General features: G+C 45.5%; 1 protein-coding gene across 1 annotated transcript in view; it reads right to left on the bottom strand.

Annotated features, from left to right (window-relative positions):
• Nucleotides 1-7,153: 7,153 nt before the first annotated feature.
• Nucleotides 7,154-18,412, bottom strand: part of TMEM132E (transmembrane protein 132E) — a 1,510,109-nt gene continuing 1,498,850 nt past the window's right edge. The window contains exon 10 of the mRNA XM_069614886.1: nt 7,154-17,311. Coding sequence (XP_069470987.1) covers nt 16,259-17,311 — 1,053 coding nt within the window. The 3' untranslated portion in view covers nt 7,154-16,258. The remainder of the gene's footprint in view (nt 17,312-18,412) is intronic.

Raw genomic sequence — 18,412 nt, forward strand, 5'->3', positions numbered from 1 at the left:
AATGCCAAAGATGTGCTAAGTTTTGTGTGTAAATAACATTTGCACAGTTTTTGCCAGTGTTAAAAGCTATTTAGTGAGTTAAGTTAGCGATGTGGCCCAGATTCACAAATCACAATGAATAACTTTAAACAAACTGAGTACTGTCCGGGGTGCTTATTGTTGGCAGTTTGTGGGAAATGGTACATTGGGTCAGTAATAATGTTTGAAACTCCCAGTTCACTAAAACCCCGACATCTCAGCCTCCTTCCCAAAAGGTTGGCGGGCAGTGCTACTGGCCCATTTTCACCTCTGGCTCCAATGCGTGCTGGCTGAAGAACTTTAAGAACTTTCACCAAGCGTATTACCTGCTTTTTGCATTTTTATTTTATTGTTAATTGATAACGCGATTAATAGCATTGAGTGGTTTCTAAGCAAGGCATCGTTATTCAAACCTGTGTTGCCCCGCTTTGTCTTGCTTCCTTTGTCTTGTCTTTTCCCCTAAGCTTTCCTTCCTCCCCTCATTGTGTAGTGTTCATCCTGCAAAGGGCTGACTAAGGCAGTCACTCCTATGCATATCTCAGATCTCCAAAATTCCAAAGGAAATCCATCCCCTAGACCGAAAATGAAAAGATGAGCAATGAGATATTATTTCTTTGCCGTTTACATGTTGAAAATTACCTCTGTTTGGTAGCTGTATATTTAGTCGACCCATTTTGTGCAACTATTGTAGATATCCCCAAAATCTTCACCCGCCACTATATATATATATATATATATATATATATATATATATATATATATATATATATATATATAGTGTTGATCCAAAAAAAGACAACAGGATGATACCTTAGGTAGGATAATAAAGTCATTTATTTGCAAGCGTTCATAATCTCTCTCATTACTTCAACAGGCACAGGAAGAATGAAGCACTTGGAATAGCAGGACAGCCCAAGGATTCACCTCTGGAATGTCTTATCTCTGTGTGTGTCTATTTCAAATGTGTGTTTCTTTCCAAAGAGCCTTACACTTCAGACGTTCCCCCATGCATTCCAGTCTGAAATATTTAAATGGAGCTCTGTAAATGACATGCAAGCAGGCAAGAGAAAGAAACACTGCTGGCCTGCCCTCTGGGAGGCATGAAGGGATGGGGTGGTGCCAGTCATGTCATGTGCAAACTTACTGAAGGCCAGTATGTTTTAGGCAGAGTCAATTGCGTTGCCATCTCCACTGAGCCTGTTGACTACCATGACCACCTACGTTTAGGTTTGTGATAGGAAACACAGCCACTTGTTGTACAATTCTATTTAGAAACATATTCAGGCTGTTGGTCACATTTTCAGTATTGCCTCTAAAAGTCTATCCAGACTGAAATAGAGAAAGCTACTTGTTGCATTGATTCCTTAGCGAGATTGGTGGAGGCAAAGTCATCCACGAGTTGGGCTTGTGCTTCTTGAGGGCCAAAAAGGAGGGAGAAACACAGTCATGTTTTTTGGCCTTCGGCTTGTGAAGGCTGGTGAGAAAAGAATAACGATGCATTGAGAGTGTGCTTAGCTACATCTGAGTGAAGAAAAACAAACAGACATGGAACAGGAGCATTGACCAGACTCTGGGACTGCTTCCGGGGCAGGGCCTTTAAAGTGCTTGGGGGAAGAGCTTGGTGAGTCCAGCAACAGACCATTGTCTCAGAGAAGCAGATGGGCCTGGGGATATGTCAGTCAAGGGTTAGTAAAGAGCCAAAGAACATGTTGTAAGTAATATCTATTTCTCTTAGATCTCTATAGGTGCAAAGAATGGTAATTTGTTAATTGGGATAGAGATGCATGAAGTCGCAATGTCTTTTCAAACCATCTTCCAGTTTATTGAAAATCAGCATGCATTTGTATTCATGTTGTTCAGGCATTTTCTGTCCTGCAGAAACCTTGAAACACTGCATTTTTGAAGTCATTAAGGGTGGACGTGTCCTTACTTTGTTGCCTAATGTATTGCCTTTTGTAAATGGATCCTCTTACATAGTTGCTAACCAGTTTACCGAACATAGTAGACCCCTCGGGCATCCCATACACATAATCTGATACACCACATTGTTGGCTGTAAATGTGAAGCTGTCTATACTTTTGTAACCCTACCCCCTGTGGGGTATCTTCATGTATTCTGAACTATATATATGTGGACAGGTCAGGCATCTTTAAATTGTTGCATGGTATTGTTCCATTTTGTGTGGGATATAATATGACTTGCTATTTATTATCATTTCTTTGAGGTTGGATGATTTTCTGAAAGCAAAGAGGGGGATTCCAGGGAAAACCTTACACAGTTTTTCATCTTGTTGCTGAATGGGTTGCAGTTTGTGAAAATTCTTTTGCAGAGATTCTAACTCTCAATTGAATGCTGTAACTTGTGGCAGTCCATTTTAGGACTGTTTTGCTCTGTATTCCAGGGGGGTGCTGCGGGGGGATCTGGGTTGGCCTATGGATCTGCCTGTCCACAATTCTGCAGTTGTATCCATAGCTTAGGAAGTCAGATATCAAAGATTGTATGTTTTTATCTCAGCCCTTGTCTCTGACCATTCGGCTGTACCATAATTCCTGGTTGAATAATGTGTCATGTTTTGTGTACACTGGGTGGAAACTGTCACTCTTCAAATAGCTAGCCCGATCTGTTGGTTTGCAATGTACTGTGGTCTGGAGCAGGCCAACTTTTATTGTTATGTGGTGGTGTCAAGAAAATGTACATTTTTAGCAGAGTAGGAGAGTTTGATGTTGATGGTTGCATGGAAATTATTGAATCTTCAGTGGAACTTTATACTGTCCCCCAGCAGTTCTAATAAGGAGGATAGCATAAATGTAAGATTTGTTCAAAGCCAAAATCAAAGCCTACCTCCTCGATTAAGAGTTACCCTCTTAACCTACCTCTCATCTGCTTGCTAGCTAAAAGGTTCACCTCACCTTTAACCAGCCTCTGTCCCTCACTTCCTTTGCCTCCATCCTAGCACTTCACCCATCATGATCACATCCCGAGCACAGCTGGCCGTACCGCCTACTGCAGTTAAAAATATCCAATGTTGATTGTCCTTAATCTATGTATGTCCACTTATGTATTGTCCCTTGCGACTGTTCCATTTACTCTCTTCAACAACCTGGTCAGAATGTCTTATAGAATCATTGTAAGAAGCTCATTGCTTCCCATCAAATCTGATTTCTTATCTAGTGTGTGTTCTTTTGTGATAAAAAATGCATTGTTCCTCAATAAATAAAAATAATGTGTGCATAGTCCCTCTGGGTCCTAGATAGCTTTGATCCAATCTTGCATCATCCTTCTGTGTTTGTAGCAGACACTGATAATGTTATTTCATAATCTTTCTTAAATCCTCATACAAACGTGTTGTGAGACTCTTGTGTTGTAGTTTGAAGCCAGCATGGTCTTCTCAGTGTGAGATTCTGTCTTCTGCGTTGGCCATAAAAGAAAAGTTTGCTGTCAATCTGTGCTTGATTTGTCAAAAGCTTTTTCAGCTTAATTTTGCATTTGGACGCCATGATGTAAAAGGGTCGACCAGATTTACGACCACCAAAGAAAGGTTTTTGTAAACATGGCGTACCATTTCTTTGCTCTCTATGACGCCTGGACGAAGACTGAGAGGTGTCTTCAACTATTTCTGATCTAGTGGAGGCACTAGTAAAGCTACCGGCGTCCACTAACTCCCTCATCCTATTCACTGACTTGAGTGACTGCTTTAGCTGCTCAGTTTAGTGAATGTACAATGGATGAGGATGGAGGCAAAGCAGAGGCAGAAGTACTGCAAAGTCAGCAGCAGCTCCACCTTCAAATTAAGGGTGTTGGCAGAGAGCCAGCGGATGTGCTGGAGGGAACCATTAATCAAGTTCTGACAACTCTAAAATGCATGCTCACTGTATGCCTTTAAAACCCCTTAAGTGGCAAGGACGAGTATGCTCGTCCTTTTTGCATAGACTTGCATAATAGGTGTCCCACGTTGGCCCAGAAAACTGGCTCACACAGGGAGGTGTGGGTGTAGGGTGGGGGAGGATGGGAATGCTGGATGGTCAATATTTCTACTTCTGCCTGATATCATGCATTCTCCCTAATCATGCCAGACACCTTTCTTTATAGTTCTGCCTGATCTGCTATGTTCTTTCCAATCATGCCTTTGTATTATTGATGTTGTGTGTAAGAGAGAGTGATTACATGTTAGCCTGTTGTGAAAAGAAGGTCTAAAAGATGATGTTGAAATCACATCTTGTGACCATAGCAGGCAGTAAACCACGTGAAGGGATGCTATCGTCAAGACATATGAGATTGGTATTCGGGATGGGTTGGAGGGGGGGGTAGCAAAATGACTTTTCTCCTATGGCGCCTAAAATGCTTACCCCATCCTGCAGCAGAGTGATAGTTCATTCCACCCACTATTCGTATTGTTGAGGTGGGAGGATCTTTCATTGCGTGGAGAGCTAATAGTTGACGCTCTTCACCATAGAGTTTATTTTGAGGGAAAAAGTGTTACCTTTATCAAATATGCCCCCATAACTGAATTTGTTCAAGAACTATTGTTGATTCCTTAGAAGATCACTTGAAAAACATATAACCTAGTGAGAAACACAAGGACGCTACATTTGTATGTATCTCCTCGCTCTCTATTGTTATTAAACACGCCCTTCTCCCGCACTGGAAAGCCCAGAGCCAGCACAAGAGTGTGGCGCATTCTCCCACCAGCCCTTGAAAGACTCCCCCGAGCTGGCATGGCGGAAGGCTCATGGAGCCCCGGGCGGTTGCCCCGGCAGCCCTGGCCTAAGGCCGCCCCCGATTACAAGAGTGTGTGACATCGAGTATCCAGATGTTCATTGGTGGAGTGAATGGTTATTTGCATAAACCTGTCCCCCCTCCCCCTTTTTATGCGCTGGGGAGTCTGTCTTCTGTTAAAAGGAAGAACCTAGGTAGACTGCAGGAATACGAGAGCATTAATTTACTTTACAAGGAACCTAATCTTCTGGGTGTTCAGCAGGAGGGGGCGGGATGGGGTAAAACACATTCTGAATGGCTTAAAAAAGCAATAGGATGACATTATACAAGAGCATGTGTCAGAGTAGCATAGGAGGTGAGGGGGCACGTTATTCGGTGCAACAAGTGGGAGAGAGTTGCTGTGTGCGTCAAAAACCCATTGAAATGTCTGCAGTAGCCAGCTTTGCCCTTCATCGTGTCATCATTGGTACTGGCTCTTGGAAGAGGGCAGGTTAGGAGTCATGCTCAAAAGGAGACGGGACAGCTCACACGAACATTCACTGATGGCCGCCCCATTCTCCATCCATCCCCCCTTGCCAAAACTTACCGATTTCAGTCAAGGACTGCTTCTCTTCTGAATCAAGTGCAGAGCCAATGAAATAGCAAGTCAGTCTGCCAGGCCAGTCCCTAGCAAGTGATTCAGGAAGCAGATACCAGCTTTACACGCCTTGAATGCTCGTGATAATGTCCTTAGCTTATCTGCTGTAGCAGGTTTCATAGAGGGCCCTCTAGGAGCTGGCTCCAGCAATAACAGTTGTTAATCTGATGGTCATCTCTGCAATGTTTGTCGAATTGGTGTAACGTAGTTGGTTGAAAACAATCATACAGGCTTTTATGGCAAACTGCCAGCAGGGCTGGTTTGAAATGTGTGTTGGGGGACTCGTGGCGGCCCATTTCAAAACGATACTTGGGGGCGTCTTTGTTTTCAGCTGGGAAACCCGTCTGAGGAACCTCTGTGGTCCTTATATTTAAATTATTTAAATGGAGATGTTTTCTAAGGGTAACTCCAAATGGGTGATTTCCCTGGTTTTGATCACGAAGAAGGCATAACTGAACGGTCATTAATGTCCATGAATACTCGCTGCCCCACACCAAGCAAGTGAACACAGGGTAAAAGATGTATGTGATAACTTAACCCCTTTGAAAGGGGTCTTAATGTGGTCAGCAATTATACATTTAAAGGGACGCAGCCATTAGTTTGTGAAGACTGATGCCCCCCATCTTTAGGGAATACGTGCATACCATCAGCGCCACCTTGTGGCATCATTGTGAAGCAAAATGGTGGGATGGGGTGAGTCACTGCAGATTATCATGGGTTTCTTGGCCCCTGCACAGCAGAGCAAAGAAAGGGGGCCAGCGGGGAGCAGAAAACATAAACAACCACATAAGAAAAGCTAATAAGCGTTCTTTGCCTGAATCACATGGGGCCCTTCAAGGTGTGGGGGCACATTTCAATTGCAAGGGTTGAAGGGTGATAACAATGGACCTGACTGTCAGCAAAAACAGGACAAAGGAAGCGAGAAGATGACTGAGGTTCAGACGTCTATGGGCATCCACCAGCACTCAAGTAAGGCCATGCGGTTTTAATGTAATGCAGGAAGACACACACACAGCAATCTGTATGCTTTCAAAGGACGCCCATAGTCCACAGTAAAGCCCCCTTTACACACATGTAAACCCTGGGTATTTCATCAGGAGGGAGGGTTTTGTATGGCAGTGGCATTTCCAGATTCTTTTGACTGGGGTGGCCCAAGTGGGGCTCTGACTTGTGTAGGGGTGGCATGAATTACACACACACACACACACACACACATGCAAACACTTCTGAATTTCATTAATGTATTATTTGTCTCAACTACCCATATGTACTTTAATTACTAACATAAGTGTCTTACATTCCTGTGTTGAAAGTTGAATGATCATCGTTTAGGATAATGGGGTGGCATCTGAGGTGGCCAATCAGAGTCCAAGTGTAGCGCGTGCCACCCCAGGCCTCTCCCTGGACACATCACTGTCTTCTGGGGCACACAGTGTACTTTCCTGTGGGAGAGGAGGATGAATCGCTTGTCCCAGGATGACAGAGAGCGCAAGGATACGGTGAAGCACCTCAGTAATGGGAGGATGCCTGTCTTAGCACGGCCAAGCCATGTCTACTGATTCAAGATGGTGGATGACACATGCAGAATAATAAACCCACGCCTCAGATATCAGGTGGATCCAACACTATGGTGGTCACTAGATCATTCGGTGACTTGGTGTTGTAACATGCAGTGTCACATACCCTCCCTCACTGAACACATCCACCCTTGGATAAATAACCAACACACCCATGCTGGAACCCAAAATGAGCAAGAGAGTCACAAGAAACACAGACGCTATCTCAGGGCGTGTCAATGCCCATTTCATGTTCATTTTCATATTTATTTAGGAAAAAGTAGACACAACGGTGGGTAAAGTTCAACGGAGAAGTGTAAGGTCTTTCGCAATGCCTCTCCCACCATTCTTTGCGGCTTTCTCCCACTCCGGACCTTTGGGGGAACCGGCGTTGCCAGCAATGGTGAAACACTTTGGTGATGCATGGCTGCTCTCCCAATGGGCGGCCTTCCAGGATCTTGGGTGGGTTGGCTTGGTCGCCACCTGTTGGAGGTGAGTTACTGGCAGGTTACTGATGCTCATGCTACTGTCCCAAAAAGTCACTGAGATAGTCCGGTGCAGAGATTCTCGGCCACTGAGACAGTGCATGCGTGTCTGTGAGTGTGCAGAGTGCGGGCAGCCACAAGGGAAAAAAATCACAAGGGAGAGGAAGTATACCAACTCTTTATAATGCATCTCGCAGCCTTTAACATGATGTTGGGCCCCTCCTCCTTCTTAATGCAGCTGCTCCATAGGCAATGAGGTTGGTGTGGGTCAAATGAGGTGGGCATTTGTTCAACATAAAAGAGACTCTAATAATCACATGTCGCAGAGTAGCTATGGGTGGTCAGAGCTTGCGACCCCTGTACAAGTATCTGCATAGCCAAGAGGTCCCAACAAGGGAAAGGGTGAGCGGACACTCACAGTCCAGAGTTTTCCATCCTGCCATCCACCCCTACATCCACCCCTACAAAGCTGATTTCTATTTTTGGTAGACCTACAAGAAAGTGATCTTTTCCCAGAGGCTTAATTTTAGGTGCTGGTCTTGACAGACAGAAATTAAATCCCAAATGTTTGTCTCACTTCAGACTTGAACAACATTGTGGTCTTATACGAGGTGTAAATATCCCATTCTGCAGGGTTGCGTTTGAGGGCTAGAGGAAAGACTTCATAAAGAGCTCATGCTTGGCTGTCTAAATGTGGGGTGATTATATTCTAGGGGTAGCAATAAAACTCATGGGAGGACCCCTTGAACAGACACACAGAACCCTGACTTGTTACCAATGCAGAGACCAACGTTTCAGACTTGAAGCTTCTAACTGAAAAGCATCATAATGTTGAGAATCCTAAAGTAGATGCTTAGCTGTGTGCCGCGGCCACTCAGCATTGGGGTCCTAGTACAGAAACAGAGTTCACAGGTCTCAACTTAGGAGTAGTACACTAGAGATACAGAGTTCAAGGTCTTCTCTTAGGAGCCATGGTTCGGGTGCAGACATAGGAGAAAAGCATCACCTTGGGAGCAATAGTTCAAGAACGGACAGCGACAAAATGGCTCACCTTTGAAGGCATGATTCAAGAGCACACAGAGGCCAAAGATATAATTTTTGTAGTGATAGTTCAGATGCAAAGAGAGGCCCAAAGTTGCAAACCGGGTCGCAAAGTATACCTGCAGGCAGAGGCCGAAGGTTTGATCTTAGGAGCCATGGTAAAGGTGCACACAGAGGCCAGGTCTCGTACAAGGAGCCCTAGTGCACCTGCAGCTAGAGGCCAGAGGTCTCATTTTAGGTGCCATAGTGTAGATGCCTATAGGCCAGAGGTCAAATTTTGGGAGTCATAATACGGAAATGGAGGCCAAAACTCTTATCTGCAGAGCTATAGTGCAGAGTACTGTAGTCAGGGCAGACACCCCTTGGAGGCCACAGTGCAGACAGACATCAGATGTCTTATCTTGATAATACATGGATAGTCATAAGCAGCCCATGTGTTTCATTGAAAGAGTCTTGGAGTGGATAGTCAGATGCAAAACGTCTAATATTGTGAATTATAGAGGAGAGACACCGAGCCCAAAAGTCCCACTCTGGGGTTCCAAGATCAGACACACAAGGTCAAAAGGACTCATTCTGGGGACCTAAAGGAGATAAGCACCACACAGGAGTATGATGCATTGTAGTAGTCTTAATAGACCTCAACCCATTTGATTACCTTTTGATCAGGGTATCCCAAAGTGAAAATGGTCAGTGGGTTGTATATCTGGCCATTTTGACTAAATATTCCAGGGTGCCAAGTAAAAATACCTTATCCTGGGGAAGGAGCATCTGTCTTTGACCCACTGGGACCAGTATATGTATCATACAATCCCTCCTATCATGGCCTGCTTACATGCCACAGGTTCACTATAGTTGAAACGTTCAGCACAGTAGCCAGGCCAGGTATGCCTTGACCTCTCTGGTGCCCGTCCGCAGCCATAGGTTTAGGAAAATGAAGATAAGATGCCCATGGAGAGGAGGAAAGAGGAAAGACGGCGAGCACTTCACATATTTCACTTGCACCCGTTTTATCCAGCGTCAAGATCCTGAAACCCCCACTTTAGTTTTCGATTCTTCTTTATTAATATGCAGCTCTGAGCCACAGCACCACCGTGCTTTTTAAAGACAGAGGGTGGCTAAAAGACACACAATAAAACGTGTGCGTCCCTGCATGCCCTTTGCTTGATGTTAATCTCCATCCTCTTTAAAGGGTTTAAATCAGATTACATTTTCAATAGTTGTCCACTTTTGTTGATTAAAAGGTGATCACATTTTCCGTGGGTTCATTATTTGGAGTATTTTGTTTTGTGTTACCATGCAAACTCCACCGCATGGCGGGAACCAGCAGAGGTGCTTTACGTTCACAGGTGAGCAGAGGCATTGTAGTCTGTTTTGCACAAAGAATATTTACATGTGAACTTTGGCATGACAGCGCGGATAAACCCCATTGCGAAGGGTCTAGTAGGGGCTGGGGTGCAGTGGCTAGCACATGGTAAAGGGAGCAGAGTTGTTCTGGGTAGAACCACCAGTGCCTGCTGCTGGATCTCTCCGTCATTCAGGGAAGAGAGGGAAGCAGAAAACCGTGTGTCCATAAAACAGGAACACGAGTGATAAAAACCATGTCAAGTTATGCTTAAGAAAAGAAGTGGAGGCACACATCATCCAATGGGACGGATGGGACTGGCCCTGCCATTTGATAGGTGTAATTTTAACTAGAAGAGCGGGACAGACCACAAGAGCCAAAAAGAGAACGTGTTTTTATAAGGAAAATAAGGAATCAGAGATTTCGTCTGCGGAAAGTGAGCATTGAAGTGAAACTCCTGGTGCTTAGATAAGACACACTCCCATTGATGTTTGGACTTCTCTTGCCACTGTGAGGAAAATGTCCCTTTTTTGATCAGTGACAAATCAAAAGTTATCTGTGGCTATTTTATTTTTAACCATGAAAAATCGTGTTTTTTCTATAACAGTTCTCATGGATTTCCTCAGGGTTTAAGCCTCGCTATCACCAACATGGAGCCCTATTACTTCCGGAACTGAAAGATAGACCGGGAACAGTGAGCAGTGACGTAGAGTCAGTGCCACTTGTACAAGGAAGGAGTCCCGCAGCTCATCGGCGAATCATTCAGGCCGGTCTGCAATTGTTTCTGGATACTGCTAAGAATTGAGATGGCTCAGCAGGCCCATCAAATCTCTCCCCACTTCCTCTCCATCCCAACCACCAATAGCATATTTTAGGTAGGACTTGCTAGAGCAATTTCCACCTCTTTACTGTGCTGTTGATTACAACTTTATTAATGACCCAATTTAATGGTACTCCATTCATCGTCTTGTTAAGAGGAGCAGCCAAATTCAGCCCTGTTGATCATCAAACTCCTGAAAAGGTCTTGTTCTATTAAGTTGTTCTTGCCCAAAGTACAACAAGGTAGTCAGGAATTAGTAAGATGATCTCAAACTAGGCTGTTTAATCCTTGGGATGCTCAGATCAAGATAGTGGAGACGGTGGATGGACTTTGAGATCTGAGCAAAACATGTTAGTGGCCCGCCAAGAAGCCTAAGTACACTGAAGGGATGGTCGCAAAGAGTGGACTTCCAGGAGGAACCAAAATGCACACACGTAGACTCACAGGCAGGCCGTGACCAAGTGATTACAGATGACCACCTGTCCTGCCTTTTCAGTCAGTTCATGTGCAGGTCTCGTGGCGCAGAGATCAAAGGCCCTCGTGACTTGCAAAAACGCCTGGCGCCATTCCATTCTCTATAAAGTATTGCCACAAGCAAGAACAGGCAAGGAGCTTCACCGAAGCATGATAGAGGTGCTTTGGGAGTGCCAGGTGTATTGTGTTGTTGTCCAGAACCCATCTCTTACACTGCAGAGATGTTGCTCCTGATTGCTGGATGACCGTTAGACTTCCAAGGAGTTACTGGCCCATGGACAAACCTAAGATGCATACCAAAAAGCATAGATATTCCATTTATAGAATGATTTCCAGTATGGAAGTGTATTTTTGAGCATTAATTCCTTTTCTTTTTTGGGAGTGGACATTTTTAAATTGAATCTTAAACATGGATCATATGCTTAGCATGTGAAGGACCCTTTCCCAAATATCTTATCTTTACAGATGTCAAGGCCTTCCAAATATACCGGTCAAGCAGATGCCCCAACTAGCCTGTCAGTAATGTTGCCCATTCTTCAAAAATGGCTTATTAGTGAACAATGTTCACATGATCTTAGTCACTGAGCTGCAAAATGTTTAAGAATTAAATGAAATCCTGGAATTGATGAGCCTGAATTCTGATTGAAACAAGAACGAGTTCTAAAGGGTAATGTTCAGGTTTTTCTGAGTGCTCCTAATTTGGAATAAAAGGAAGACAAGGCAGATATGGGTTATGTGCCCAGAATGAAAGAAAGGTTGCTAAAATGGCTTTGCTAAGCTAAGATTCCAGGCCTACCGGTTTAACCATTTTTGATCAAGTGGGCAAATAGGACCTCCCCAAAGAAAAGGGTGTGCTGTCCAATGTGACAATGCTTCTACACAATCCATGGAAATGTTCCAATATTGCCACCCCCAATCCCCGCAAAATGCACCAATTGCGAATGCCACAAATGTTGACAACAAAAACTTAGTAAAGAGAGCACATAATGAAAAGACTCTGGTAAAGTGTAAGGACCACTGCAATCCAAACCTGCCCAGTGGAGTCACTAAAACATATCAGACCTGAAACAGTCTGCAAAATACAAAATCCGACACCAGGCCCTTGCTTAAGTGCTGCACACATTTTGCCATTAGCATGAAACCAGAAAATGAGGACACAACGAAATTAGAAGTCATACCCATGGGCAGATGTTGGCATGAGAAGTTTGCAAAACACTTTCCTGCAAATAAAAGTAAACAAACCCATCTTTTAAACCCCAAAATGCATCAATGCACACCTATTTGGAGGACAGCACCTTATATGGTGATGGATCTTGCTTTCTGCCAATGAGGCATATTAGGGCAGAGACAACACAAGTCTGAGGGGCGGGTCTCTCATCTGGCGTAGGGGCACATTCTCTACATTGGAGCTTATGGTCCCTCAAAGCCTCATGCATTTGTTTCCCTCATCTTACATCTGTCCCGTGATTGGCGGAAACCCTCTCGCTCTCCACCATACCCTATTTTCAAGACACTGGTTAATTCACCTCTAAAACAGCAGTCATCCATTATCAGCTTTTAGGGCCTCTTGCTCCACTTGGAGCTGTGCTCAGCAGAAAAGTGGCAGCAATGACTGAGGGGAATGGACCCAGTTTGATTACACAGCAATGAGTGGCAGTCTACCAACGAACCCAACAAATATGCTTACCTATGCAAATGTCTACCCAGCACCCCATCATGATCAGGTGAGTGATTTGTCTTCTTCCACTTTTTAAAGCACACCTTATCGATTCTGATTATTTTTTCCTGAGCTTTCTGAGCCTCTTTTGCCTATTCCTTTACCCCTCCCCGCTCATTCACACAATTATCACCTATAGCCCATAATGGGCTCTTTGCATCCTACTTCAAGGCTCAGAACTTTTCTCTCTCATCTAAGCCAACCTGTCTTCTCTGCTTCACTGCCGCACGGGCCTCCGTCTACCTCAGAGTTTAAGATATTGCTCCCATCTGTATGTTGCTTGCATGCATCTGGCTGTTTGGATTCTGTATTTCTCAGCTTACATTGACATTCTTGGTGATTTCAGCCTCTGGTGAAATCTCGGCCTAGAGACCCTTTTCTCTGTAATCAATGACCTTATTATTCCCCAACACCTCTTCCTATTCTTCTTTGCGGTCTACTGCTCTCCCTCCCCCTGGACCCTGCTTCTCTTATCCCCATAGGCCATACCAGCCACTGTATACCATTATTTCGATCTCTGGAGCTCTTCCTGTGCTACGGCGGCATATCACTGTGAATGCAAGTTGCCCTGCTCTTATCGGGCTAGGATATCCCATCACCCTGTTATTTCAATGCTATTTCCTTGGCTTAGATCCACACTTTTGCTCTCTTAATCCAGACTCTCAATCTCTCCTTGGGCCAGGACTGCAGTTTCAGGTTATGCTGCTCAACATAGAGCAAGTTGGCCTTCCCCTCTGTTATTTTAGACTCTGATGATTTTCCTTGCCCAGGGTGGGATTTCACTTTGTTACTTAAGACTCGGAAGCCCGCCCAGTGCTATGATAGGCCTTTCCTTTACTGATTTGGAGCTCTCCTTAGAGATAAATCTAACCCCCTTTTCTCTCTTTCTCAGCATCTCTGCTTATCTCAGGCTAGATCTGAGCTGTTCATTGTTACTTCATCGTCTGCTGCTGCCCTTTCTTCAGGTCTGTACATTCCCTCTCTTATTTTGGGCTCTACCTTCATGATTTGACCTGGGCTATTCAATATGCAGATATTTATTTCAGAATCCCTGTGGTGACCACTGATAATGTTTCTTTCTTCAGACTAAACTAGACTTCTTGGGTTAGGCATATCTGCTTTTACTGTTCTTTCAGGTACTGATGCTGCCCCTGAGCTGGAACTCTTCTTTGTTCTTATATGCTAGGCTTTGCTGCCAGGCTCGTCTTTTCTCAATAATAAATTACACTGCTTCTCTCCTTCGGCTGCTTTTAGCTGTTCAGTTTCCTATGTCAGTCCTGCTACTCTCAGTGGGCTTGGAACTAGCTCTATTAGTGGTACTTTGAAGTTTGGTGTTTCAGGCTCATATGTTCTCCCTGAATCAGGCTGGGCTGTGCGGCCTTACTTCCACCTGTCTGCATTAGACCTGAATCTTTCCCCTTTACTCTGTTCTTTCAAAAATTCACTTGGTTTAGCATGGCCTGTTTCTTCTATTCTTTCAGATTCCCCTTCTCTCCCTGGGCTTCTGCCATCTATCCAAACATTTATTTCGGGCTCTGGTACACTTCCGGTATAAATCCACACCTTTTCTCAGTTATATCAGGCTCTGCATTTTCCCTTTGCAAGCCCATCACTATCCAAATTCCATCCAGGGCCAACTGCTCTCGCTGAGTAAGGCCTGGGCAAATGCATTACTTCTAGATCTGATGTTTCCTTCATTGTAAGCCAAACCTTTGCAGAGCTAGTCAAGTCCCTGCTCTTCAATATGTGTTAGGCGTTTGATATTTTTCAGTTATTTTAGGCTTGGCTGTTCTCCCTGTTTTGGTCTTTGTTCCTGCACCTAATCTTGGTTGGTTAGGGTTCATGCTGTACACACCGGTCTTACCCGACTTTGTATTTATTGGGTAAGACTCTGCTGCTTGAGAGGCAGGCCATTCCATTTACCAAAGTTCCCTAAGTGTTTTAAGTCATTCCTGACACTTCCTTCAGTCACTGCCTGGAAGGCTGCACTCCCAGGCCACACCAGGCTTTTAATGCATCTTTTTCCACCTTCTCCTCCTTGACTGGACAGGTTTTGTTCCTTAGTCTCTCACTGGAACATCCAGGCCCCATGTCTGCTTCACTCCCTGGATAACCAATCCCATGCCGGCCTGCCCTCCCTTGACTAATTTAACCTATTGTCTAATTCTTTCCCTCTAGTTACAGATGGGCTAAAGTAGTCTCATTCCTGCTTCTATCCCTGGGATCAAAGGACTTATTCCTGCTTCTATCCCTGAGATTGCCAGTCCCTTTTCCGGCTGCACTTCCTCAACTATATCAGTCTCTTTTCTACTGCTCCCCCTTGGACAACATAGTCGTTTTCCTGCTGCTCTTGCTGGAAGTCCAGCCTTTTCTCTGCTACTCTACATGGTTTGGCCTGGTACCTCTGGCATGCACCTTCCTGGGACAGCCTAGTATTTTTCCAAGCCACTCCCTTCAGTTATCCCAATCTCATTCTTGCCTGCTTCCCTCTCAGCTAACCCAGCCTTTTTCCTGCTTCAATCCCTGGTAGCCAGGCCCCACGTCAGTTTCTCTTTCTATATAGCCAATCCTCTCTCACTGTCTGCCCTACCCACCCTCACTCCTCTTGGCTAATTGAGCATCGTTGCTATTTAAATGTCTTTCTATATCCTGTTAACGTCCCTTTGGTTCCACCTTGCCTAATACAGCCACATTTCTAATCATCTTGCTCAGATAGGCAGCCTCACTCCTGCTTCTATCCCTGAGATAGCCAGGCCTATTTCTGGCTGCTATTTCTCTGCTAACTCTGCCCGTTTTCTACTGCTCTCTCTGCGGGACAGCAGAGTCGTTTTGCGCCCTGGCACATCTGGTTAATTTCCGGGCTAGTTGGCATTGGCTAGCTCAACATCATTCCTGCTACTCCAACAGACAACAGAGCCTATTTCCTGCTACTCTTGCTGGTGGGACAGCGAAGGATTTTTTTTTGCTATTCTGCCTCGTTTAGCCATGCCTCTCACTGGGACAGACAACTCTCTTTCCGGGCACCTGCTTTTAGAGAGCACAACCTCCTCCTTGTTGCTTCCACTGAACTATCCCAAGCACTGTAACTGCTGCCATTGTGAGGTGAACCTGACGTGGCCAACTTGGCCTCTTCCCTGCTGCAATTTAGAGGCACGGTGCTAGCTTCCTCACTTCTTGCAACGTCCTGTACAGTTCAGCGTCACCGCCTACATTTTTATAACATTTTTAATACATTCTTTTCTAAAAAAAAAAATTATAATATTTTGGGTGCTTGATTGAGCAGGGCCATGCGACCTGGACCCTTGTGCAAAAGAATGAAGGAATACAAAAAAAGGCGGAGCCACAAGTTAGTATATGATATTTCCGCAGAGTCTCTGAGTTGTAGGTCTGTTTCCGTGTTCCCTTTAAGTGTAAAAGCAGCAGCGTGTCCCTGGGCTCTCCATCCGTGGGCATTAAGCGATCTCCTTTATCCGCCGGATGTAGTCATGCAGCTGCTCGGGGTCCTGCAGCCCCATGTCCTGGCACACCCACTCCAGGTCCTCTTCGTCAGCGATGGGAATGGAGTTGTAGGCCAGCTCCTCGGAGGGAAGCGTGGTGAAGGTGGTGAACTTAACCCTTTTCCGCTTGGAGGTGGGTGAGTTCAGAGGGTCCTCAGTGTGGTCCCTGGTGGAGCCACCGGAGGATCCATCGCCCCTGCCATGGACCTGACTCTGCACACTGGTCTGAGAGCTCCCGCTGCTGTGGTGGTCTCCATGGCAGCAGGTCTGAACAGTCTCTAGTGGGTTTCCGGGGCTCTCTTGTTGGGGTGACAGGTCGTTCTGGGCACGTAAAGGCTGTCCATTGCCCAGAAAAACCCAGTGGTGTGAGTGGTCTGTATTAGCTTGTCCCTCAGGCGGGATACGCTTGTGCCTGTATTTCAGCACAAAGACAATACAGTTAATGAGAAACACCAGAATTGCCAGGCAGAAGACCCCCAACAGTGCATACATTCCAATCTCCAGGTCCGTCAAGCCCCGGGCCACCTGTACATAACCTGTTGGCAGAGTGGGAAAGTCATCGGTTGCCTGGGGGACGGTAGGCACACCACTGTCCTCACTGTGGTCCAGTGTCTCCTCCACAGCTGCCCTTGGTGTGGTACCGGCAGTCCGGGAGCCCTTGTCTTCAGGCCCACCTGGCATGTCACTACCTCCAGGATAGTCTACAGGCTGACCCTCTTCCTCCTCATCAGAGCCAAAGTGTACTCGCACGTGGGCGGTGGCTGTAGACAGCACGCTCCTGCGCTTGGTCTTCTGGCACGCCTCACAGATGACTAGTTCCACACGCAGCAAGTTACCAGAGCCTTCAGCCTCTGATGCCACCACCAGAGGGAAGGCCTTGTCTGGAGTGACCGACACCACCTTCTCGTCCAGACTGCTGACAACGAGGTTGTAGTCCTTGGGGTCGTATAGCGAGAGGGGGGCTGCAGTGCCATCACTGTAAGTGATCCACACGTTCAGCAGGCTCTCCTGAAAAAGAAGAAATGGAGAAAAGTGTGTAAGAAGTCGTGAGTTTTATTGAAACAGACAGATCACAAGCAGCTACTTCTAAGGCAGTGAATGACAAAATACATGTAGAAATTGGACAGTCTCCCCAGGCCCCACAGAGTGGAAAGTGCCACTCCCTGCTTTTACACAACACAGGTAGCATTCCCTTGTGATGGGTTTGTTCATCTTTAACCGGACTAGGAGGAGGCAGGGAATGCTCCAGTAGTAGGGCTTTTGGGCCAAATATTGGCACCTTCAAAGGACCGGGCGGCTTGTATCATATCATCCTGAACACATTCTGATTTTAATAGTAGCCAGGAGCACAGTTAAAAGGATGTGTGGTCTTCCACTACAACACTGGAACACTACCAAAGTCCCCACACAATGGTGATTCCATAACTGGAATAAGGGAAGAAGATTGTGTTTCATGTGTCTATGACCTGACAGTTCAGCACAGTTCTCTTCGCATTCAAGGTACATTGTGGAAGAGTCAAGTCAAAGGCCACGCTATGCCACACCACCACCTGTCACAGGGCTGTGCCACCTGTCCTATGAGGAGTGTAGATTGCAGGCAAGTTTCAACAGAACTGGTCGCTTGTTTGTATATCAAGGTGGACTACACCCTAAATTTGTAAGCACACCAGTCCCTTATAAAGGATCCAGATGTTGTGTTTTCATGCCCCAAGTGAAGCCCCCTGCTGGTGTGGCTCTAGGCAGCCATCTTCAATTGCCTTATTGTAGTGTCTTGTCTGCTTGAGGACCTCCAATTGGGCCTCTCTTTACATCTTCAAGTCTCTCAGGTGGGAACGGACTGGTAATGATTTCATATGGAATTGAAGACAAAAACATATATATGCCCTTGGCAGGGGTTGAACAATGTACCTTATATGCCTGCTCAGGTTAGTCCCAAGATCTCCATCATCAATGCCTGGATTGCCCGTCAATGAATTCTAACCAGCTTGTATGAAACCCCACCCCACCCCACCCTTTACAAACAGGTCAGATGAGTTAAAAAAAACACAGTATTGTGAAATCATGCTTCCTTAATATTGCACATTGAATTGGGTGGTGGTAGAGTGACTC

This window comes from Ambystoma mexicanum, chromosome 9 (assembly GCF_040938575.1).
Source record: "Ambystoma mexicanum isolate Mex_15411 chromosome 9, UKY_AmexF1_1, whole genome shotgun sequence".
NCBI lineage: Eukaryota > Metazoa > Chordata > Amphibia > Caudata > Ambystomatidae > Ambystoma > Ambystoma mexicanum.